At 42.7% G+C, this 26,782-nt stretch overlaps 1 protein-coding gene across 3 annotated transcripts in view; it reads right to left on the bottom strand.

Moving 5' to 3' along the window:
- Positions 1 to 26,782, bottom strand: part of ccm2 (CCM2 scaffold protein) — a 100,398-nt gene that overhangs the window by 20,336 nt on the left and 53,280 nt on the right. For all 3 annotated transcript variants that reach the window (XM_073057172.1, XM_073057174.1, XM_073057173.1), the window contains 4 exons: positions 26,377 to 26,560; positions 24,036 to 24,157; positions 18,093 to 18,228; positions 15,837 to 15,891 (listed from right to left, as the gene is read on the bottom strand). In XM_073057172.1, the coding sequence (XP_072913273.1) occupies positions 15,837 to 15,891; positions 18,093 to 18,228; positions 24,036 to 24,157; positions 26,377 to 26,560 (497 nt within the window). The remainder of the gene's footprint in view (positions 1 to 15,836; positions 15,892 to 18,092; positions 18,229 to 24,035; positions 24,158 to 26,376; positions 26,561 to 26,782) is intronic.

Raw genomic sequence — 26,782 nt, 5'->3', positions numbered from 1 at the left:
GTTCAATATTTGATAAGTTTCAATGAGATTGCACCTCATCCTTCAGAACTCCAGTGAGTAGAGGCCCAGAGCCAAACACTGCTCCCACATTAACCCTTTCATTCCCGGAACCATTCCTGTGAACCTCCCCTGGACCCTCTCCAATGGCCGCACATCTTTTCTTGGATAAAAGGCCCAAAACGGCTCACAATACTCCAAGTGCAGTCTACCATTGTCTTTTATAAAGCCTCAGCATTACATCCTTGCTCTTATATTCTAGTCCTCAAAATGAATGCTAATCAAGCGGTATAGGTGACAACAAGGCTTCAATGCTCGCTTTGACTGTCAAAACATGGTGGTACCTTCACGAACTCCCACAGTCCCCGATGACCCTGTGACTTCAGTCTCTGAGGCTGACCTGAGAGCATCCTTCAGGAGGGTGTACCCACAGAAAGCATCAGGCCCAGATGGGATACCTGGCTGAATACTAAAGACTTGTACTGAACAAGTGGCCGGATTGTTCAGCAACTTCTTTAACCTCTTGCTTCGGCAGTTTGAGGCACACACCCACCTGCTTCAAGCAGGTTTCAATTATATCATTGCCAAAGAAAATGGTAATCTGCCTCAATTACTATCATCCAGTAGCATTGACATCCACTGTGATGAAGTGCTTTGAGGGGTTGGTGATGAAACATTAACTCTTTCCTGAGAAGTGATTTGGATCCGCTCCATTTTGACTTCCGTCATAACAGTCCCACAGGAGAAGCCATTTCCTTGGCTCTTAACTGAACCCTTAAACATCGAGAACATTTGGACAGTGAAGGTGCATATATCAGTAAGCTCTTCATCAACTACAGCTCAGCATTTAATACTATCACCCGCTCAAAGCTAATCAATAGGTTTCAAGACCTTGGCCTCAATACCTCCTTGAGCAACTGGATCCTCAATGTCGTGACTAGCCAACCCTGGTCAGTCTGGACTGGCAAAAGTATCTCCATCAGCACAGGAGCATCCCAAGGTGGTGTGCTTAGCCCTCTGCTCTACTCACTTCACATTTATGACTGTTGATTAAGGACAGCCCCAATTCCATATTTAAGTTTGCTGACACCACTGGTATTGGCTGACTCAAAGGTGGTGATTCATGGGGGGGGGGGGGGAAGAGATTGAAAATCTGGGTGAGTGGTGCCACAACAACCACCTCTCACTCAATGTCAGCAAGACTAAAGAGCTGATTATTGACTTTAGGAGGAAACCGGAGGCCCATGAGCCAGTCCTCATTGGAGAATCAGAGCTGGATAAGGTCAAGAACTTTAAACTCTTCAGGGCTATCATCTCAGAGGATCTGTCCTGGGCCCAGCAAGTGCCATTTCTAAGAATGCAGGACCTCTACCTTGTTAGGTTTGCAAAGATTCAGCATACTATCTAAAACTTTGAAATATCTCTATAGATGAGTGATGGAGAGTATATTGATTGGTTGAATGGAAAATCCAACAAATAGTAGTAGATACAGCCCGGTTTATCACAGATAAAGTCATCCCTACTACTGAGCACATCTACACAGAGTGCTGCTGTAGGAAAGCACCATTCATGATCAAGGACTCCCACCATCCAGGCTCTGCTCTCTTCTTCTCTGCTGCCATCAGAAAGGTTATATTGGATCCTCAGGACCCACACCAGGTTCAGGAACAGTAAATACCTCAACTTTTAAAACTATGGGGATAACTTCACAGACCTACAACCTATAGAATCTCTTTTAAGGACTCTTCATCTCATGATCCTGATATTTATTGCTTATTTATTGTTTTTTTTCCCTTGGGGCGAGCTGTTAAAACCTGAGGTACAGGCTTAATCTAGCACATTCATTTAAAAAAACTGCGAGTCTTTGGGCTATTTAGTGGTATTTAGTATCATATACACACAAGACTGGAGAAACTCAACAGGTCAGGCAGCACCTATGGAAAAGCATAAACAGTTGACCTAATGGGCCAAGACCATTCATTGGGACTGTACAGTGGCAAGTTGACTGTTTACACTTTTCCACAGATGCTGCCTGGCCCGCTGAGTTCCTCCAGCATTGTGTGCATGTTGCTTTGGATTCCAATATCTGTAGATTTTCTCATGTCTGTGGTGTTTAGCATTATGGCTTTCTGGAGATTTACATAAATATTTCTGTGTCGGCCTAGTTGTTTAATGCTATTGCGTAGTGACTTTTGGGTGATACCAGTGGTAGATATTACTACTGGAAGATGTTTATGTTCTATAATCTTTCAAACTCCTCCTAATTCAGCATATTTCCAGTGATTTCACTTATTGATTTTTGTATGTAATGTGCATTTGGATGGTTATAGCTATCAAGTTGTCTTGCTTACTTATCCTGTAATATTATATCCAGATAGTTATGACAGATCATCTTATATGTAATAATGAAATCAGTTGTAGTCCAATTTGTGGGGCTCTAACTCTAAAACTGGATCAGGCTTGTATTTACAGTAAGATATGGTGTACTTTATAAGTTTGTATTTTAAAGCAAGGTTTTGATGAATGTTTGCCACTTCATTGCGCCTGTGTAAATAATCAGATTGAGTTAAAACTGCTGCAGGATCCTGCAATGTGTTGGATTGTTCCTTGATTCTCTTGGCATATTCTGCATTTATTGTCTTGAATTTGTTGATCTTTTATCATGTATTTCTGATTTTTTTTGTGTTAACCACCTGTTCCTGTATTGCCACAAGGAACCTCTGTTTATGGGAGGAGATCTCCAACTCTGAGCCAGGTATTTGATGCTTCCTTATCAACAAATAGTCTGCTCAGATTGTGGGGATGTCATCCATGGAGGATCATGTCCTTCTTCTAGAAGAACTTCTCTTCTAGTGCGATAATTTCTTCATTTTTCTGGGTTGTACTTTCATTTACGTTTAGTAGTGAGTACTTATTAGAATTGCATATGCTCACATGGAGTGCTGAATCTTTTTTCTCTTTGATGAAAATGTAACCTTAGAAGTGCTATCTGACTGTGGTGTAAACTTATGTCTGTAATTCCTCTTCCTACTGCTGTCCTAGGTAGTGTTAATCTAAGTGTGTTTGAGTGTACACTCTGTCTTCTAAAATCTGTCATTTCAGTTCTTAATTTTCTTTGTAAATTTTCAAGATTGGTTTTGGACCAAGATATTATACCAAAAGAATACGGAAATATGGTATAGCGAAATTGTTTATTGTATTGTTGTAGATTTTACTATTGAGCTCTGCTTGGCAGATTTTTTAAAGTCTTTTTGAAGTAAATTCTGCTGCAAGTTTTCCCTTTATCACACAGATCTATTTTCTTTGTTTTGCTGACATCCCAAATACTTGTTTCATATTTATCCACTGCTTGTCGTATCCTGCTGCTGTTTTATATTCTACTAGCTCTATTGCACTTTCATGTTTAATGTTCTGCACTTATCTAGTCCAAAGTTATTATTTTCTTTAGTACTTGCAGCTTGTCATCTTTTGCACATTGGTTGTTCATCCATCCTGCTGAGTGCAGTCTTTCACGGATTCTATTCTGTTACTTGGATTTACTGTGTCTGCCCGCAAAAAAATCACAAGATTGTATATAGTGACATATACGTACTTTGATAATAAATTTACTTTGAACATTGTATTTGCTCTCCTTACCACCAACTCAACCTGCAAGTTAACTTGTAGAGAATTCTGCACGAGTACTCCCAAGTACCTTTGCACATCTGATTTTTGAGTTTTCTCCCTGTCTACACAGTTACTGCTTCTACCAAAGTGCATGACTACACAGTTCCCTACACTATATTCCATCTGCTACTTCTTTGCCCATTCTCCCAATCCAAGTCCTTCTGCAATCTACCCTTCCCTCCATCCATCTTCATATCATCCACAAAATTGGCCACAAAGCCATCAATTCTGTCATTCAAGTCAACTAATTTAAGGTGAAAAGAAGCTGTCCCGACATCGACCCCTGTGGAACACTACTAGTCACTGGTAGCCAACCAGAAAAGTACCCCCTTTATTCCCACTCTGCCTCCTGCCAGTCAGCTAATCTTCTCTACATGAGTTATTTTTTGCAGTAATACCATGGGCTCTCATTAAGCAGCCTCATGTTTAGCGCCTTGTCAAAGGCCTTCTGAAAATACAAGTAAAAATATCCAATGACTTAATCTACCCTGTCTGGTATTTCCCCAATAGAATTCCAACAGTTTATCAGTCAAGATTTCACCTTAAGGAAACCATGCTGACTTTGTCCTATTTTATCATGTGCCTCCAATTACCCCGAAACCTAATCCTTAGTTATGGACTCCCAACATCTTCCCAACCATTGAAGTCAGGCTAACTGGCCTACAATTTCCTTTCTTCTACCTCTCACCCTTCTTAATGAGTGGAGAGGCATTTGTAAACTAATTTGCAAGGGGGATGGGACCCAGAGCGATAGAGCAGTGCAAGAAGTGCATGGAGTAAAGCCAGATCTAACATATAGAGAGGCTTTGAGGAAAGAGAAGCAGAATAAAGGGTGTAAAAGTAGTAAGGTAGAAGGGCTAAAGTGTGTGTACTTCAATGCAAGAAGCACCAGGAACAAAGGTGATGAACTGAGAGCTTGGATACATACATGGAATTATGATGCAGTGGCCATTACAGAGACTTGGCTGACACCAGGGCAGGAATGGATTCTCAATATTCTTGGATTTCAGTGCTTTAAAAGGGATAGAGAGGGGGGATAAAGGGGAGGAGGGGTGGCATTACTGGTCAGGGATACTACTACAGCTGCAGAAAGGGTGGGTAATGTAGCAGGATCCTCTTTTGAGTCAGTATGGGTGGAAGTCAGGAACAGGAACGGAGCAGTTACTCTACTGGGGGTATTCTATAGGCTCCCTGGCAGCAGCAGAGATACCGAGGAGCAGACTGGGAGGCAGATTTTGGAACGGTGCAAAAATAACAGGGTTGTTATCATGGGTGACATTAACTTTCCTAATATTGATTGGCACCTGATTAGTTCCAAGGGTTTGGATGGGACAGAGTTTGTTAAGTGCGTCCAGGACGGATTCCTGTCACAGTATGTTGACAGGCTGACTAGGGAGAATGCCATACTAGATCTAGTATTAGGTAACGAACCGGGTCAGGTCACAGATCTCTCAGTGGGTGAGTATCTGGGGGACAGTGATCACTGCTCCCTGGCCTTTAGCATTATCATGGAAAAGGATTGAATCAGAAAGGACAGGAACATTTTCAATTGGGGAAGGGCAAATTATGAGGCTATAAGGCTAGAACTTGCGGGTGTGAATTGGGATGATGTTTTTGCAGGGAAATGTACTATGGACAAGTGGTCAATGTTTAAGGATCTCTTGCAGGATGTTAGGGATAAATTTGTCCCGGTGAGGAAGATAAAGAAAGGTAGGGTGAAGGAACAATGGGTGACAAGTGAGGTAGAAAATCTAGTCAGGTGGAAGAAGACAGTATACATGAGGTTTAGGAAGCAAGGATCAGATGGGTCTATTGAATATAGGGTAGCAAGAAAGGAGCTTAATAAGGGGCTAGGAAGAGCAAGAAGGGGGCATAAGAAGGCCTTGGCGAGTAGGGTAAAGGAAAACCCCAAGGCATTCTTCAATTATGTGAAGAACAAAAGGATGACAGGAGTGAAGGTAGGACCGATTAGAGATAAAGGTGGGAAGATGTGCCTGGAGGCTATGGAAGTGAGCGAGGTCCTCAATGAATACTTCTCTTCGGTAATCACCAATGAGAGGGAACTTGATGACGGTGAGGACAATATGAGTGAGGTTGATGCTCTGGAGCATGTTGATATTAAGGGAGAGGAGGTGTTGGAGTTGTTAAAATATATTAGGACGGATAAGTCCCCGGGGACTGACGGTATATTCCCCAGGCTATTCCACGAGGTGAGGGAAAAGATTGCTGAACCTCTGGCTAGGATCCTTATGTCCTCGTTGTCCACGGGAATGGTACCGGAGGATTGGAGGGAGGTGAATGTTGTCCCCTTGTTCAAAAAAAGGTAGTAGGGATATTCCAGGTAATTACAGACCAGTGAGCCTTATGTCTGTGGTGGGAAAGCTGTTGGAAAAGATTCTTAGAGATAGGACCTATGGGCATTTAGAGAATCATGGTCTGATCAGGGATAGTCAGCATGGCTTTGTAAACGGCAGATCGCGTCTAACAAGCCTGATAGAGTTCTTTGAGGAGGTGACCAGGCATATAGCTGAGGGTAGTGAAGTGGATGTGATCTACATGGATTTTAGTAAGGCATTTGACAAGGTTCCACACGGTAGGCTTATTCAGAATGTCAGAAGGCATGGGATCCAGGGAAGTTTGGCCAGGTGGATTCAGAATTGGCTTGCCTGCAGAAGGCAGAGGGTCGTGGTGAAGTACATTCAGATTGGAGGGTTGTGACTAGTGGTGTCCCACAAGGATCTGTTCTGGGATCTCTACTTTTCATGATTTTTATTAACAACCTGGATGTGGGGGTAGAAGGGTGGGTTGGCAAGTTTGCAGATGACACAAAGGTTGGTGGTGTTGTAGATAGTGTAGAGGATTGTCAAAGATTGCAGAGAAACATTGATAGGATGCAGAAATGGCAGATGGAGATCAACCTGGAGAAGTGTGAGGTGGTACACCTAGAAAGGACAAACTCCAAGGCAAAGTACTGTTACGCCTGTGCCCAACTCTGAGGGGCCGAGGGGTGCAGAGTGGCCCCCTCCTTTTTGAGAATCGCAGGATCACTATTGATTCGGGTCAGGAGACCCAGGAAATGAGAGAAAGACATGCAGAATCCACAAAGGGGTTTGAAATGTCCTGGCCCGCAGCGATACAAAGCAACGGGAAGCGGCCATTGTCTCTTGGAGACGGAATTGTGTATTGAGAACTGTGCTTCGTGGAAGCCCTCAGGCAACGTGGGCTGGTTGGGGGATGGCATCATTCCACCCTGATTGACATCTGAGACCCTGTGAGTCAGGATAAAAGAGGGTCTGGGGAACAGCCCCTTTAGACGCACCAGAAGACCCGCTAGAAATCTCGTAACAGCGACAGCCGGTGGAAAGCCCACGTGCGTCCTTTTCCTTTTGCCTCGGAATTAGTGGGCCTTACCACGGAAGAACGGCTTTAGCTAAAACAAAGGAGAAATCAGCCACAACGACTCTCGAAGGATTGACATCATAAAAGGAATGGGCAAGTTTTAAACTCTCTCTCTTGACTCCAACCAAAGGCTGCAGCCTGCATAAACTTGAGAGACTTTTATATTTCCATTGGACACTACATTATCCCCTAGACAACGATAGAGCTATTTCTTATTATTATTATACCCGCGCTTTTAGATTTAGTATTGACGACATATTATCTGTATGTTGGCATTAATCTTATTTTTGTGCCCCTTTATCAATAAATACTGTTAAAAATAGTACCATCAGACTTCAACGGACCTCTCTATCTTTGCTGGTAAGTGACCCAGTTACGGGGTACATAACAGTACAAAGTAAATGGTAGGATACTTGTGAGTGTGGAGGAGCAGAGGGATCTGGGGGTACATGTCCACAGATCCCTGAAAGTTGCCTCACAGGTAGATAGGGTGGCTAAGAAAGCTTATGGGGTGTTAGTTTTCATAAGTCGAGGGATAGAGTTTAAGAGTCGCGATGTAATGACGCAGCTCTATAAACTCTAGTTAGGCCACACTTGGGAGTACTGTGTCCAGTTCTGGTCGCCTCACTATAGGAAGGATGTGGAAGCATTGGAAAGGGTACAGAGGAGATTTACCAGGATGCTGCCTGGTTTAGAGAGTATGGATTATGATCAGAGATTAAGGGAGCAATGGCTTTACTCTTTGGAGAGAAGAAGGATGAGAGGAGACATGATAGAGGTGCACAAGATATTAAGAGGAATAGATAGAGTGGATAGCCAGCGCCTCTTCCCCAGGGCACCACTGCTCAGTACAAGAGGACATGGCTTTAAGGTAAGGGGAGGGAAGTTCAAGGGGGTTATTAGAGGAAGGTTTTTCACTCAGAGAGTGGTTGGTGTGTGGAATGCACTGCCTGAGTCAGTGGTGGAGGCAGATACACTAGTGAAGTTTAAGAGACTACTAGACAGGTATATGGAGGAACTTAAGGTGGGGGGTTATATGGGAGGCAGGGTTTGAGGGTTGGCACAACATTGTGGGCCGAAGGGCCTGTAATGTGCTGTACTATTCTAATTTCTGTGTAATTCACCAGTACTCCAGAACCATTCAAGAATCTAGAGGTTCTTGGAAGATTATTACTAATACCTCCAGAATCTCTTCAGCTAAACCCTTCAGAACAATGGGGAGTAGTTCATCTAGGCCAGGTGATTTATCTATCTTCAGACCTTTCAGCTTCCCAAACACCTTGTCCTTAGTAATAGCAACTACACTCACTTCGGCTTCCTGACACTCTGGAATTTCTGGCATACTACTCGTCTCCCCCACCGTGATACCGATGAAAAACACAAGTTCATCCGCCATTTCTTTATTCCCCATTACTACCTCTCCAGCATCATTTTCCAGTGGTCCAATATAGACTCTCACCTCTCTTTTACTCTTTATATCCTCTTATTTTGTTGGTCAGCTTACCCTTCCTATTTCATCTTTTCTCTCCTTAATGCCTTTTTAGTTGTCATCTGTTGGTTTTTAAAAGCTTCCCAATCTTCTAAGTTCCCAATTTATTTTGCTATATTATATGCCTTCTCTTCTGCTTTTATGTTGTCTTTGACTTCCCTTGTGATCCACAGTTGCCTCAAGCTCCCATTAGCATACTTCATCTTTGGAATGGACCTATCCTGTCTTCCAAAATGCCCCCAGAAACACCAACCACTGCAGTACTGACATCATCCCTGTTAGTGTCCCTTCCAATCAACTTTGACTAGCTTCTCTCTCATGCCTCTAATTCCATTTACTCCTCGGTATTATTGATACATCTGACTAGCTTTTAACTTTTAAACTCCAGGGTGAATTCTAACATATGATCATTGCCACCCAAGGGTTCTTTTACTTAAACTCCCTAATTGAATCTTGTTCATTACAGAACACCCAATCCAGAATTGCCTTACCTCTAGTGGGCTCAATCATAATCTGCTCTCAAAAGCCATCTCACAGGCATTCTACAAATTCCCTCTCTTGGGATCTATCAACCTGATTTTCCCATCATATTCCCATCTACCTTCATATTGAAATCCCCATGACTATTGTCACATTGCCTTTTTTATTCCCAATTTTAATTTATTTCCCACATCCTGGCTATTGTTCAGAGGCCTGCATGCAATTCTCATCAGGGTCTTTTTAACCTTTCTGATCCTTAACTCTACCTATAAGGATCTTCCAAGGCTTGTTACCTATTTCTAAGGATTTTATTGCATTTTTAAACTAACAGAACCACCCCACCTCCTCTGCCTTCCTGCCTGTCCTTTTGATACAAGGTATATCCTTGGATATTAAGGTGCCAACTACGATCATCTTTCAGCCATGACTCAGTGATGCCTACATTATACTTGCCAACCTTTAACTGCACAGCATGATCATCTATCTTATTCTGTATACTGTGTACAGTCAAGTGTAACACCTTCAATCCTATATTCACCCTTTTCAATTTTGTCCCCATATTACACTTCAATTCATCCCACTGACTAAATCTGACCAAACATCAGCCCGTCCTTTCTTATAGTTTCACTACACACTGCATCTACTCGTCATTTTCAGCCCCATCACTCCAGCTCCCTCCTCCCTGCCAAATTAGTTTAAATACTCCCCAACACCTCTAACTAACCTGCCTGCAAGGATGTTGGTCCCCACAGGTTGAAGTGTAACTCATTTTCGCACAGGTCATACCTTCCTCAGAAGAGATCCCAATAATCCAGAAATCTGAAACCTTGCCCCTAAACCAGATCCTCAGCCACGTATTCACCTGTATTATCATCCTATTTCTGTCCTGACCAGCACATGGGATTGGGAATAATCCAGATATTACTACCTTGGAGGTGCTACTCTTTGCTTTCTTCCCTATAACCCCCTACACTCACTGTGCAGCTCTTCTGCTTTTGGTTGCTCACCCTCCCTCTTGAGAATATCCTGTAGCCACTCTGAGCCATCCTTGACCGTAGCACCTGGGAGGCAACACACCACCCTGGCATCTTTTTGGCTGCCACAATATCTCCTGTCCACTCCCTAATTATCCAGTCTTCTATCAATATCGCAGTACCTGACTATCTTTTTCTTCAGAGTCAGTGCTGTTCCCTCTGTGCCCTGATAGGACACTCCCACCAGCAGTATCCCAAGGCATATAATTGTTGAAGAAAATGGTCATAGGGAAACACTGCACTAACTGCTTACTCCCCTTACTTCTCCTGGTGGTGACCCATTTGCTAACAGAAGTTTGGACTCTGGGTGTGACCACCTCACTAAGAATCTCATCTAAGGTTTTCAGCTTCACAGATGGTGATGAGTACATTCAGCTCCAGTTCCTTGACCTTGTCAGTCAGGAGCTGAAGCTGGATGCACTTCCTGCAGAAGTAGTCATCAGGGAGACTGTTGGGTACTCTGCAATCTCGCATCTTACAGGAGGCACATTCCACTGCCTTAACTAACATCCTGCCTACACGTTACACTTTTGGCTCTAACTTCTTAAGTTTAAGTTCCACAATCAACTAAATTACTCCAAGTGACTCAGCACCTTTAGCCTACACCCAAGTTTGAGCCAAGCCTTGCCACTTCCACGCTGAGCTGCTCTGTTTACACCTCCTTTCTTTTTTCTCAAATTGGCTTAAATAAGTCTCACTCTTGACCAGTGTTTGATGGCTCTGGGCCTGTACTCAATGGAATTCAAACGAGAGGTGACCTCATTGAAACCTATCAACAGAGTGGATGTGGAGAGTATGTTTCCCATGGTGGGGGAGTCTAGTCTAGTCTCACAGAACACAAAATAGAGGGACATCTTTTAGAACAGAGATGAGGAGGAATCCCTTTAGCAAGAGAGTGGTGAATCAGTGGAATTCATAGCCACAGGCGGCTGGGGAGGCCAAATTATTGGGTATATTTAAGGGAAAGGTTGATAGTCAGGGAGGATACATGGAGAAGGCTGGAGATTGGGGCTGAGAGGGAAAATGGATCAGCCACGATGAATTAGCAGTGCAGACTCGAAGGAGACTTACAGTTTTCAAATGGCCCTAGCCCTGCAAGATGTCGCTCTCACTCACTTCTACATTTTACTCCTGACTTCTGCACTATAGGTGAAATGGTTTTGCAGAGTTAAAAAGGTGAGTTATTACTGCAGAAAACAAATCTCTGACACGTACACAACTGGTCCAGTAAAGTTTCAGTTCCACAGTGATGTCCATAATGCTGCTGGCATGATAAGAGTATCTTACTACAATTAAACAAGGTAATGGCAAGGTCGCACCTCAAGTAGTGTATAAAATTGATTTTTGTACAGAAATGTCCATGAGGAAAAGTTATTAGGAAAGGGCCTGCATTCCCTTGTCATGTTACACAGGTATTTTTTTTTTTAAATAAAGGACACAAGGAGCACCTTCATGATGGTGAGTATTTGGAATGAGCTGCAGAAAGAGAGGTTGAGGTACACAGATAAGCAATGTTTAAAAGCCATCTAGGTAAGTACAACCACACACAAGATGCTGCAAATGCAAGCAACATACACAAAATGCCGGAGGAACTCATCAGGCTGAGAAGCATCTATGGAAAAGACATTTCAGGCCTAGACTCATCAACTACATTGATAGGAGAGGTTTAAAAGGCTATGGGTCGAACACAGCTAGCAAAGAGTAGCTCACTCAGCAACAGTCTGTAAGGATGAATTGAGCTGAAGGCCTGTTTCCATTCTGCAAGTTGCTAAGACTATGACAAGTCATGTGATACAAAAATTCTGAAGGAGGTTACTAGGGTTTGTCTGAGGAAGTAATTCCCCTTGGCTAGACAATCAAAAATTAAGAAACAAAGCCCTAGGACAAGGAGTACGAAATTTACAGTTTGGAGAAAGTTCCTCACTCAGAATTGCAATGATCCCCAACTCCATGTCCTGAAATACTGTGGAATGTTCTTTGTTTTTTTTAAACTTCCTTGATACTTTGTTTTTACTAGTCAATGGTTTTAAATGAGATGTTGCAGAACGTTTCAAAAGAAAGCTTTCAAAACTAGTTTTGCTGTCTGTTAAGGAACCATAATTTCTGAATATCAAAGAATATGAATACTGTACCAGACATCACTGTTGTGCAAGAGGGCTGCAGCCATACAGGCTGTTGTTTTGAAGACAACACTGGATTGCTAGGAGCTACCCATCTTGAGATCAACAATACCTGTCACCCAGAAACTACTATCAAGGATGATTGCAACGTTGCCACATTACACTTTTTTTAAAAAAAATTCTTTTTTCTTTTTAGCATAGAAATCTCCAGCACGTTACAGGTCCTTCAGTCCACAATGTTCTGCCAACCTTGTAACCTACTCTAGAAACTGCCTAGAATTACCCTGCCGCATAGACCACTATTTTTCTAAGTTCCATGTACCTATCCAAGTCTTGTGATTTATAACAATCACAATGAGGAGGGGTTCCCAGAACAGATCCCTGTGGACCACCACTGGTCACTGACATCCATGCAGAACACTAACCATCTACAACTTTCTGTGGGCAAGCTAATTCTGGATCCACAAAGCAAGGTCTCCTTGGATCCCATGTCTCATTACTTTCTGAATGAGCCTTGTATGGGAAACCTTATCAACTGCCTTACTGAAATCCATATACACGACATCCACTGCTCCACCTTCATCGCTGTATTTTGTTACATCCTCAAAGAATTCATTCAGGCTCGTAAGGCACGACCTGCCCTTGACAAAGCCATGCTGACTATCCCTAATCAGATTATGTCTCTTCAAATGCTCATAAAACCTGCCTCTCAGGATCTTCAATAACTTACCCACCACTGAAGTAAGACTCACTAGTCTATAATTTCCAGGGTCATCTCTACTCCCTTTCTTGAACAATGGAACAATATTTGCAACCCTCCGATCCTCCCCGTCCTTTTTGAAACATCTAAAGCTGGGTACATTCAACAGCTATTCCTGCCTCGAGACATCCAAGCCTCTGTAATGGCTACAACGTAACAGTTCCACACTTTAAGTTCATCCATCTTTTTTTGTGATACTCCTTGTATTAAAATATACACATCTCAAACCATCAGGCTGAGTGTATCTTTGCTCTATCATCTGCCTATCCTTCTTCACAAACTCCCTACAAGCTGTCTCTGCTTGTGCGCCAACCGCCCCATCCTCTGCCTCTTTACTTCAGTTCCCACCTTCCTGCAAATCTACTTTAAACCTTCTCCAATTGCACTAACAAATCTCCTCGCCAGGATACTGCTCCCACTCAGATTCAAGTGCAATCCATCCTTTTTGTACAGGTCAAATCTGCCCCAGAAGAGGTGCCAATGATCCAGAAATCTGAATCCCTGCCCTTTGCTCCAATCCTCAGCCACGCATTTATCCATCACCTCATTCTATTCCTATACTCACTGTCTCGTGGCACAGGCAGCAATCCCCCGATATTACTACCCTTGAGGTCTTGCTCCTCAGCTTCCTTCCTAAATCCCTGTATTCTGCTTTCAGGACCTCCTCCCTTTTTCTCTCCATGTCGTACCATGACCTCTGGCTGCTGATCTTCCCAGTTCAGAACATTGTGGACACATTCAGAAACATCACAAACCCTGGCACCATACTATCAGTATTTCTTTTTTGGCTATATCATCAAGACGTGAAGATCAAAAATATAAATCCTTTATTTCTCATGTCAGCAAAACCACACTTATAAGACTGATTAATATCTTTAGGTTATTTTATTGACTCTTGACATTGATATGCTTTTTGTGTTATTTTAGATGTGCTTAGTTTTATTTGTTTATATTGTTTTAATATTTTAATAATGGATACGTTTTAGTTTTTATGCTCCACATACCAAATGAAAACTAACTGAGCATCCTAATCAGTTTCATCAACCCAATTTCATTCAAATCTATCTTGTTGCAGTCTTGAAGCTAATTTATAGTATCCTTACCAAACTTGTACAACAACTGAACCAAGGTTCTTTTGGACATGGACAGTTCAATTACAGTTTTTAACAGAACCTCTGGGGGAAGGGGAAGGGGGCAGGGCGCGAGCAACAGTACCAATGCAATGCTCATCGTGGCCAGTCACTTGAACTTGTTTTCCAGAGTTTGCACAAAATCCACATACAATTATGAATGGTGGTAAGCTAATGGAGGGAGATTCTACAATTAAGCATGAGAATGTATAAGTACAGCATGTAAGTGCAGAAGGCTGATGTGTTGCCATTTATGTTCAACCAAAAATGCTGAATAGCCAATCTGTTTCTGCTTTAAGGACTCAGCATTACAGAAGGCAGTCTGGTAAAATGGAACTAAACATCAAGCCAAAAAATATTTTTGCGACTGTAATGAGAAGTTGCACTAAAGGAGGTTCAAATTTTTGGCAGATAATTATTTCACTTTAAGATCAGAAATTCTTCATAGTTATGTCTTAGTCCCATCTTGTGGGAGAGAAAGTGGGGATAATTCACAGTCAACTACAGAATGACTGGTTTCCTTCTCAACTCAGATGGTGAGGCACTCCATAACCACATACAGCTAAGATCTCAGAAAGAATTCAGACAGATTAATGTGGAACAATCTGGCATCAGATAAATGCAGGACAATGACCATTTCCAAATAGAGTTCAAACACCTGTCACTAATATTCAAAGGGATTTCTATGAATGAACCTTCCACTACCATTATCTAACAGTTTGCCAAAAACCCAGAAACTTACAGGGTTACAATAAATAGCTTGGCCACAAGAACTGGTCAAAGAATGAGTATTGTCCACCTAATGATGATCTGCACACATCCCAAAGGCTTCCAAAAATCTACATGGGATAGAACTGTAGCAAAGTCATGATGTTACCGTCACCTACTTCAAATCATCTACCATCCCAGCTAAGAAATATTAAGTTGAAATCCTAAAATTGCTTGCTTCATACAAAATGGGGGTGGACTGCTTCTCAAGATAGCTTCTCACTAATCCTTTGAAAAGGCAGATACAAGCAGATATTTAATCACAAACTATACTGCAATGCCACAGAATTTAAAAAGTGCAGAAATCATCAGTCAATTTGAAATCGGAAGCAAAACAGCCAAGGATCTTATTACCTTATTCCTCAAAGTACAAGCAGCACAATTTTCTTTTAAAATTGTCAGAGTGACAAACACATTACTCAGGATAAAACAACTTGACAATTTAAATAATTAATGTGATTTTAATGGGATGGCAGCATCCATTATCAAGGACCCACACCACCTAGGACATGCTCTCTTCTCACTGCTATCAGAAAAATGGTACAAGAGTTTAGGACTTGCACCATCAGGTTCAGGAAGAGCTACCCTCAACCATCAGGGTCTTGAACAAAGAGGATAACTTCACTCAACTTCACTTGCCTCATCACTGAAATGTTCCCACAACCAGTGGACTCAATTTCAAGGACACTCTTTCTCATGTTCTTGATATTCATTGCTTATTCATGTTATTGTTTTTCCTTTTGGACTTGCACAGTTTATCTTCTGCACTCTGGTTAAAAGCCCTAGTTTGGCGATCATTGATTCTGTTAGTTACAATTCTATAGATTTGTGACTCTATCCACAAAAGAAAAATAATCTCAGGGATGTATATAGTGATATGTATGTACTTTGAAAATAAAATTTACTTTGAACTTTTGATTTTAAATGCAGAAACATGGAATTACACTTATTTCTCATGTTATTAAAAAGTTGAAAGCCAAAGCAAATACTTACAAATTACTAATTTCTGCATCATACGGCTCTTTAACATCTGCTTTACTTGAATCATCTGTTCCAAAAGAAATATTAAACTGAATGCAAGGAAGTTGAAAATTTTACATTAGAGCTTCGTAAACTGCAGTTATGAGTACTAAAACAAGCCTTATGACTGACCGAAGTAGTAAATTTACAAATGATAAAATACAAAATTGAAAAAAGTAACATCCTTACAAAATAATAAAATTTGGTTTGATCTGCCAGATAAGACAAAGATATTTGAAGTACAGCTGCAACTTGCTATGTTGAAAATGTTTGCTGGACTATAGCCAGTAACAAGCAACACACAAATTGCTGGGGGAACGCAGCAGGCCAGGCAGCATCTATAGGAAGAAGCATTGTCAACGTTTCGGGCTGAGACCCTTCGTCAGGACTAACTGAAATTAAAGATAGTAAGAGATCTGAAAGTGGGAGGGGGAAATCTGAAATGATAGGAGAAGACAGGAGGGGGTGAGGTGAAGATAAGAGCTGAAAAGGTGATTGGCAAAAGGGATACAGAGCTGGAGAAGGGAAAGGATCATGGGACGGGAGGCCTAGGGAGAAAGAAAGGGGGAGGGGAGCACCAGAGGGAGATGGAGAACAGGCAAAGAGTGATGGGCAGAGAGAAAAAAAAGGGGGAGGGGGAAAATAAATCAGAAATAGGGAAAGAAGGGGAGGAGGGGCATGAACTGGTTAGAGAATCCAACCTGAGTGTGGCTTCATCTTGACAGTAGAGGCGGCCATGGATAGACATATCAGAATGGAAATGGGACGTGGAATTAAAATGCGTGGCCACTGGGAGATCCTGCTTTCTCTGAGATGGACAGAGCGTAGGTGTTCAGTGAAACGGTCTCCCAGTCTGCGTCGGGTCTCACCAATATATAAAAGGCCGCACCGGGAGCACCAGACACAGTATACCACACCAGCCGACTCACAGGTGAAGTGGCCCCTCACCTGGAAGAACTGTCTGGAGCCCTGAATGGTGGTAAGGAAGGAAGTGTAAGGGCAGGTGTAGCACTTGTTCCACCACACTCAGGTTGGAGGAACAACACCTTATATTCCGTCTGGGTAGCCTCCAACCTGATGGCATGAACATTGATTTCTCTAACTTCCTTTAATGCCCCTCATCCCCCTTCTTTCCCCATCCCTGATTTATTTTCCACCCCCTTTTTTTTCTCAGCCCATCACCCTTTGCTTGTTCTCCATCTCCCTCTGGTGCTCTCCTCCCCCTTTCTTTCTCCCTAGGCCTCCCGTCCCATGATTCTTTCTCTTCTCCAGCTCTGTATCCCTTTTGCCAATCACCTTTCCAGCTCTTAGCTTCACCCCACCCCCTCTGGTCTTCTCCTATCATTTCAGATTTCCCCCTCCCACTTTCAAATCTCTTACTATCTTTTCTTTCATTTGGTCCTGACGAAGGGTCTCTGCCTGAAACGTTGACAGTGCTTCTCCCTATAGATGCTGCCTGGCCTGCTGTGTTCCACCAGCATTTTGTGTGTGTTGCTTGAATTTCCAGCATGTGCAGATTCCCTCGTGTGAAGCCAGTAACAAGTTACTTTTCTTTGTCACTGCAGTGATTCTATGAAGGCTCTCCAAGGGTTAAGAGATTAATTTTTGTCTCATTGTTGATTTTCTACCAGGTTCTGATCTGGTCCACACAATGCATAAGCTATCAATCAAGAGAAATACTTCTCAGCTGTAGGACAAACTGGCAAGCAGAGATAAAAGAAATAGGGATAGATTCAAAGGGCATTGAACTGCTCAGTAACTATTTACTTTGCAAACTAGGAGAAAACAAAGGTTTAGTTTCAAGACGTTGGAGAGACCTGACTTCGCTATAAAGGTAAGACAGGACAGAACACACTGAATGTTCATGAAATGGGAAGGAACCATTTTGCAAGGATGCCAATTCAACCAGATAGTCATCAGTTGAGAATAAAGGCAGAGTTTGCAGACGTTATACTTAAAATAACCAGCTTCTCATATTTGTTATACAACAGTTCCCAAAAATTATGCCCCATGAAGAGTTAGGGCTCTTAGAAACTGATACTAGAAAGTGATTCTACACAAGTCAAAACATCTTTCTTAGCTTTCATCATCCAATTACATTTGCTTTCAATGGATTAAGCTTGGGTAAAATCAAAATTTCAATCAAGCAGGTAGAATTACATTGAAAAAGATCAGAATAAAAAGCCTGAAGTTACTACCACCTTCCCCCAATGAAGCAATGTTACCTACCACTGTATATGGACATGGGCTTAGTTGGTGTAGAAGCACCATCGAATATTGCTCTATCCAAAAAGTCTATTGTGGACTCTGTGTAAACAACTTGGAAGACTTGACTAAGAAGCGAACAGAGTTCTTCGGCAGCTGCCTACAAGAAAAATTCTGAGTTAATTCAAAAGCAGGAGTGTTGAAAGGTTGTAGAATATTACTCTCCTCCCACATCCCATGATACAAACTTATTCTTTATTCTAGCATGGAGGAAAATAACGTGCTGAGAGAATGATTTTATCTAAAGCTCTGGGAATGAGTGTTTCATCATCAAAAGGAGCCTATTCAGCTATCAGAAACTAGTTTCAGGCTTCCAAGTTTAATTTCATACAAAATTCTTCAGCAAAATTTAAGTGTTGTATACATACACTGGATTTAAACCCAAATCCCAAGATAATGGCACAATCTAGTAAGGTTTTATGGGTAGAACTGAGAAATAAGAATGATATGACCACCTTAATGAGATTATATTATAGACCACTCAATAGTTTGTGGGATATAGAGGAGCAAATGTGTAGAGATTGTACACTGTTGCAAGAAACACAAGGTTGCAATAGCGGGCGATTTTAACTTTCCACATATTGACTAGAATTCCCATATTGTAAATGGACTGGATGGGAAAGAGTTTCTCAAACATGTTCAGGAAAGGACTCTTAATCAGTAGAAGTCTGAAAGAGAGAGAGTGCGATACCAGATCTCCTATTAGGGAATGAGACAATGCAGGTGACAGAAGGCTGTGTAGGGGAACACTTTGTATCTAGTGATCGTAATGTCATTAGTTTCAAAGTATTCATAGAAAGGAATCTGGCAGTATGGATTGAGATAGGTTGTTTTCTGGCAAAGGGAGGCCTTGAAAAGTGACATTTTGCGAGTACAGTGTTTGTATGTTACTTTCAGAATAAAAGTTAGGGATAACAGGTTTAAAAACCTTGGTTTTCAAGATATTGAGATCCTGGTTAAGAAAAAGGAGGTGCATAGCAGGTATAGACAGGTTGGAACAAATGAGATAACTTGAGTACAAGAAATGCAAGAAAACACTTGAGGAGAAAATCAGGAGAGCTAATATAAGAACAACGCACACAAAATGCTGGCGAGCCCGAAAAGTCGACAGTGCTTCTCCCTATAGATGCTGCCTGGCCTGCTGTGTTCTACCAGCATTTTGTGTGTGTTGTTTGAATTTCCAACATCTACAGATGTCCTCGTGGAGCTAATATAAGACATGAGGTTGCTCTAGCAGACAAGGCGAAGGAGAATCCGAAGGTCTTCTAGAGACATATTAAGAGCAAAAGTATAGCAAGGGACAAAATTGAACCTGTGGAAGAACAGTGGTAATGTATGCACAGAACCAAAAGAGACGTGGGAGATCTTAAATGGATTTTTTTTTGCATTGTAGCGGTGTGCTACATGCAACACTGCAATAACGACACGTAGTCGGTGCGCTGCAGTTGCAAAAGAGATTTATTATTCAAACTTCGCGACCTCGCTTTAAAACCTTCCTGATCCCGCCCTCCCCGGGCAGGAATGCTGTAGGGGGCGCGTATTCACAGTCCCGTCCTGCCCGCGGGCTTTTCCCCTTGCTGGTGAAGCAGGCTTGGCGCCCTCTTTGGGACCAGCCTCAATGCCGGTGCGCGCCACTTTGTGAGCCGGTTCGAGTGCGCTGGGAAGTGGGTCGCCACATAACCCCCCCCACCGACCCCAGAACCGGCAATACACCCCCCAATGTCCACAGTCTGGGTCAGACTCTGTTTGGGAGGTCTGCCTCTGCGCCGCGATGCCTGAATCTCGACTGGCTGCGCCAAGTCCACATGGGCCAGTTTGAGTCAGTCCACCGTGAAAACCTCCTCTTTCCTCCCAATGTCCAGCACGAATGTGGACCCATTGTTTCTGATCACCGTTAACGGCACCTCGTAGGGCCACTATAGCGGTGCCCGATGTCCGCCCCGTCGTACAAAAACAAACTTAGAGTTTTGCAGGTCTTTGGGTACGCAGGTCGGGTTCTGCCCATGCTGTGAAGTAGGTATGGGGGCCAGGTTACCAAGCCTCTCGCGTAGTCTGCCCAGGACTGCTGCGGGTTCTTCCTCTTGCCCCCTTGGGGCTGGTATGAACTCCCCGGGGACAACCAGGGGTGCGCCGTACACCAACTCGGCCGACGAGGTGTGCAGATCCTCTTTGGGCGCCGTGCGGATTCCGAGCAGGACCCAAGGAAGCTCGTCCACCCAGTTAGGCCCTTTGAGGCGGGCCATGAGAGCTGACTTCAGGTGACCGTGGAAACGCTCCACTAGTCCGTTCGACTGTGGGTGGTAGGCAGTTGTGTGGTGCAGCTGTGTCCCCAAAAGGTTGGCCATAGCTGACCACAGGCTGGAGGTGAACTGGGCGCCTCTGTCGGAGGTAATGTGGGCCGGTACACCAAAGCGAGATACCCAGGTGGCAATCAGTGCCCGGGCGCAAGATTCGGAGGTGGTGTCGGTGAGTGGGACTGCCTCTGGCCATCTTGTGAACCAGTCCACGATAGTCAGGAGGTGCCGCGCTCCTCGTGACACTGGCAGGGGGCCCACAATATCCACATGAATGTGGTCGAAACGCCGGTGGGTGGGGTGGAACTGCTGCGGCAGAGCTTTGGTGTGCCGCTGCACCTTGGCTGTTTGGCAGTGCATGCACGTTTTGGCCCATTCACTGACCTGCTTGCGGAGTCTGTGCCAAACAAACCTGTTAGCTACCATCCAGACGGCTGTCCTGATGGAGGGGTGCGCTAAGTTGTGAATGGCCTGGCGTTTCCTGGGAACTTGCAGGGCGGGCTACAGCGGCGAGTTTCTGCGCCCCACTGCTGGTGGTAGAAGCACCATTGTTCGTTGGTCTCCTCACCCCTGCATCTGGGGTTAGCGGGCTCTGCGGCCGGGCCTGGTCTGGTGACCTGTGCAACGGACGCCCCACTCTCCTTCTTGGCTTTCCACAGCACGTCCGCCTGGGCCGCCACCTTCCGGGGGTCGTTGAAATCCACGTCGGAAAGCAGCAGGCGTATGTCCTCGGGCAGCTGCTCCAGGAACGCCTGCTCAAACATGAGGCAGGGCTTGTGACCTCCGGCCAGGGACAGCACCTCATTCATCAAAGCCGACGGTGGCCTGTCCCCCAAACCGTCCAGGTGCAATAAGTGGGCAGCTCGCTCGCACCGTGAGAGTCCGAAAGTCCTTATGAGCAAGGCTTTGAATTCTGTGTATTTGCCGTTCGCTGGGGGGCGATTGTATGAACTCCTCAACCTGGGCGGCTGTCTCCTGGTCGAGGGAGCTCACCACGTAGTAGTAACGTGTGGCATCCGAGGTTATCTGCCGAATGTGGAATTGGGCTTCTGCTTGCTGGAACCATAGGTGAGGTCGCAGCGTCCAGAAGCTTGGCAGTTTTAACGAAACTGCATGAACAGATGTGGCGTCGTTCATCTCCAGTCGATGAGCTGCAGCTGCAAAAGAGGTTTATTATTCAAACTTCGCGGCCTCGCTTTAAAGCCTTCCTGATCCCACCCTCCCCGGGCGGGAATGCAGTAGGTGGCGTGTATTCACAGTCCCGTCCCGCGCGCAGGCTTTTCCCCTTGCTGGTGAAGCAGGCTTGGCGCCATCTTTGGGACCTGCCTCAATGCCGGCGCGCGCCACTTTGTGAGCCGGTTCGAGTGCGCTGGGAAGTGGGTCGCCACAGCATCTGCATTTACTCAGGAGATGGACACTGTCTATGGAAGTGAGGCAAAGCAGCAGCAGGGTCATGGACCCTACACAGATTAAAGAGGAGGTGGTGTTTGGTGTCTTGAAGCAAAGTAGGGTGGATAAAATCCACTGGGCCTGACAAGGTTCTCTCCAACCCTGTGAGAGGCTAGTACAGAAATTTCAGGGGCCCTAACAGAGATCTAAAACATCTTCAGCCAGAAGACTGGAGGATAGCTAATATTGTTTCATTGTTTAGGAATGGCTAAGAATAGGCCAGAAAATTATAGGCTGATGAGCCTGACATCAGCAGTGGGAAAGGTACTGGAAGGTATTCTAAGGGACCAGATATATAAATATTGGAGAGACAGGGACTGATTAGGGACAGTCAACCTGGCTTGGTAAGTCGTATCTATCGAATCTTACCAAATTTTTCGTGGAAATTACCAGGAAAGTTGATGTAGGCAAGGATATTGCCTATATGGACTTTAGCAAGGCCTTTGACTTTAACAAGATCCAGCAAGGGAGGTTGGTCAAGAAGGTTCAGTCATTTGGCATGAAGGATGAAGTAGCTTCTGGGGAGCAGCCAGAGAGTGGTAGTGAACGGTTGCCTCTCTGATTGGAAGCCTGTAACCAGGGGTGTGCTGCAGGAGTTAGTGCTAAATCCATTGTGTTTGTCATCTGTAACAATCTGGATGATAATGTGATAAACTGGATTAGCAAATTTGCAGATGGCACCAAGAATGGGGATGTGGTGGACAGTGAGGAAGATCAAAGATTGCAGCAGGATCTGGACCAGCTAGAAAAATAACTTATTAATGTAATCCAAATCTCTATGTACCATTATCAATATTGATATGTTTATTAATTTGAAATTTAATAAAGATTGAAAAAGAAAAATGGGCAGGGAAAAAAAATAGCAGTTGGAAGCTAATAAAGACAAGTATGGGCGGCTGCACTTGGGTGCACCAAACAGGGTAGGTCTAACACGGTGAGCAGTAGGGCACTGAGAAGTATAGTAGAACAGAGGGATCTGGGAATACAGATCCATAATTCCTTGAAAGTGGTGTCCCAGGTAGATAGAGTGATAACGAAAGCTTTGGCACACTGGCCTTTATAATACGATGTATTAAGTACAAGAGTTGGGATGTTATGTTGAAATTGTACAATATCCTGGTGAGGTGTTATTTGGAATAGTGTCCACTTTAGGTCACCTACCTACAGGAAAGATTTAAATCATTGACTTGAGGATCTGAGTTTATAGGGAAATGTTGAATAGGTTAAGAGTTTATTCCCTAGAATGTAGATGACTAAGGGGAGATTTGATAGAAGTATACAAAATTATGAAGGGTACAGATAGGGTAAATACAAGCAGGTTTTTTCCAGAGATTGGGTGGGATTCTGAAAGGTGGAATGCTCAAGTGGAACATGAGGGGTAGTGTCTTCAGAGAGTCATGAGAGTGAGGAACAAGCTGCTAGCACGTGGTGGATGCAGCGTCAATTTCAACATTTAAGAGAAATTTGGATAGGTAACGTGGATGATAGAGTCATGGTTGGCTATGGTCTGGGTGCAGTTTGATGGGCATGTTTGTGCTGTAGTGTTCTATGACTCTGTACACCAATGTTATAAGTCATGGCAGATTTATTAGGGACATCGAAAAAACAGATAGGCACATGGATGATAGAAAAAATGAGAACTATGTAGGAGGTAAATGTTAGATTAATCTTATAGTTAAAAGTTTGGTACAACATTGTGGGCCAAAGGGACTGTGCTGCGCTGTATTGTTCTATGTTATAAATCAAGAACTTCAATACAGTTTGCATGGCCTGATGAACCAGACCCAAATCAGCAGTTTTCTTAGGACTAGCCAAGTACCAAATGGGTTTACAACCTTCAAATGATTAAGAGCAAGTGTCCACAAAATAATCTCCCAATTGTGAGATGCAAACCTCTTCAGGAATCTACTATAGCTGATCTTTTTGCTTTCTATGGACTGCTGGTTAGAATGCATGCAGCCTTTAAATAGATTATAATTTCAGAAAATTATAACAAATAATTGGCCATGGAACAAAGCTGAATTACCAACCACTGTGAACCAAAATTGTACTAGCCATTTTTTTTTTTTTTAAAAGAGTGTATTACTGCAGAGTTTAAGTGTTATTTAATCATTAACTCATTTTCATGCAATTCATCAGGTTCATTAAACTGAAAACTTCTTACTTTGTTCTCTACGACAACAACGATTAGACTACATGCTTCCATGGTTCCAGCTCTACTTTCTGATGTCTGTATTTTAGTGAAACCTTCAGTGCTCTGATTGGTTGAATTTCCGGAGTCGCTGGCTGAAAGAAAACACCAACAATGAAATAGTTTTATGTCTGTCCCAGCCTTAAGATGTTGGAATGCAACTGAATTGCAGTATACATTGAACAGGATCACTGTTATTTTTAAGAGAAGGAATTCACAGCTTGGACTAATGATACAGAGACTGGAGTACAAATCTTTCTATGGCATTTGAAATTTAAATTCATGAACCTTGAGAGAAAAGTCAACATTCAGCATTGGTGACCATGAAACTACATTTCATTAAATATTCTTCAAGGTATGAACCCTGCTACTTTTACTTAAAGTGTCTACCAATGACCTCAAATCCAGAGCAAAAAGGACAGCTCTTAACACACTACAAAATAGCCCAGCAAGTTCTTCTAGTTCAAGACAATTAAAATGAATGCTGTTCTTGCCAGAAACATGCAATTAATTTGCAAAGACAGTATGGTGACAATGGTTTGATATCACTTTCCTTTAAAAATTACATTGATAGAGAAATGTTGACAAAGTCACCAGACCTCTGAGTTTTTGAAAAGTGCAAGAGAATGTGAAAGATGAGAAGGTAGAAAGAATCTCTGTTCAACACCTAGATCTGAAAAGTAGATCTTTTGATTCAACACTACAGAATTCTCTGGATTTTTGACTCAAGTCCCTGTGTAGAGTCGATATCCATACTCCTTATAAACGATGAGGTTATGCATACTAATATCTTGCCTCCAAATCAGAAAGTTCTACTTTTGGAGGGTCAGGGTGGGAATGTGAGCTCACCTGGAGTGCACAGTCCAGGCTGGCACTCTATTACAGTACTCAGTGAACATTTCGCTTGCTCACTATGTGCCATGTCATATGATATGGTCCTTACATGATTCTTGGCAAATTTTCCTACAGAAGTGGCTTGCCTTTGCATTCTTCTGGGCAGTATCTGTACAAGACGGGTGACCGCAGCCATTATCAATACTCTTCAGAGATTGTCTGCCTGGCGTCAGTGGACTCATAACCAGGACTTGTGATATGTACCAGCTGCTCATACAACCATCCACCACCTGCTCCCATGGCTTCGTATGACCCTGATTTGGTTGGGGGGGGGGGGGGGGCAACAGGTGCTATACCTTGCCTCAGGGTGATCTGCAAGCTAATGGAGGGAAGGACAGCCTTACACCTCCTTAGGCAGAGACACATCTCTACCCCACCACTCTCAGTGAACATTAGACTTGAGTAAAACCAGATCAGACAGTATCTATGGAAACAGCAACAATTCAAGACAATGACCCTTGTACAGGCATTGTATCCAGATATAAAGACTAAATTACAGAGCTTAAATGAGAAAGCATCAATGGACACAAATCAATATCTGAGTTGTTTATGCGATCAGCATTTTTAAGGCTTATATATTAATTTTCTATTCATGGACACAGTTTCAATTAAAGCTTGTCTAAATGGTAGAATATATTCTGTCCACTTATTCATATTCTGTTCAAGATCCAATACTCATTTCATCTATAATAAACATGTCATTTATCATCAATCAATTAATACAGTAGTTTGATTATTTCTTCTACTATTAAAATCTTGGAGACTGAGATGAGTGCACAACTTAAGTGCCCCTCTCCAAATTAGTGCCACTTAGCCCTTTCTGCACCCATTGACTACCACCAAAATCAACCTTTGCTGAAAAGCTTTAGCTTTTCTAAAGCTCTGAAGAATATCTACTCTAATCAATAGTTCTTGGCCTTTAGAAAATGTGTGACGTTTCAAGTAATTCTTATTCCAAAAGAAAAAAAATCAAATCAAACCTATTCATTTGCACATATCAATAACTTGTTCACTGATGTTTTTGCTTAATCCGTACTATTACAGACAAAAAGGTGAGAATATCTCGACAAATGCTGCCTTGATGCCAGTATCACAAAGTGGCTCTTTAAAAACTCATTTGGGTCTAGTAGAAAACTTTGTTGATGGAATTAAACAATCAGGAAAACATATATAGTACTGAATTAGGTCAATGGGGATGAATAAAGTATCTATCTATCTATCTAAAAATTGTTAACAAGAATGCTAAGTGAGGTTTCCTTAAAATGCTCGTTCCATTTACTTTTATTATTTGACTCACCACAACAAACCTTAAGCTATACATGAAAAAACAAAACAAACCTTGGCATTTTATTATGCCACGTTACAAAAGCTGTACCAAGCAGTTTGAACTGAGGATTTAATCCAAAAGCATAGGACTTACCAGTTTTAAAAATAACCAGATGAAGGGAATCATCTCGAATATAAGAGACTGCTGCAATATCATGGATTGGAACTCTAAGGATGATATCTTCTCCATCCCGCCATACCAATTTAATATTGTATGCAGACACGGTAATTACTGCATCTTGTTCTTGTGTTAGTGGTCCTGGGATTTGATGTGCCCTCTAAATGAAATTGTAAATGAAGGTTTTTTTTAAACTTTCAGCTATTTTCTTAGTAGGTATACAAAAACTTGAGTGATTTTTCACAGTTAAGCACAGACATTTGTAAAATCTGACTTTAACAAATTTAAACCAGCCTAATTTTAAAACCACATAACATTGAATCTCCAATAAATGGCAATTGTGGATTTCAATGGATAGCCACAATAAAAATTACACCTTTTA

Source organism: Hemitrygon akajei, chromosome 9 (genome assembly GCF_048418815.1).
Source record: "Hemitrygon akajei chromosome 9, sHemAka1.3, whole genome shotgun sequence".
NCBI lineage: Eukaryota > Metazoa > Chordata > Chondrichthyes > Myliobatiformes > Dasyatidae > Hemitrygon > Hemitrygon akajei.
This window is presented reverse-complemented; position numbering and strand designations above follow the sequence as displayed.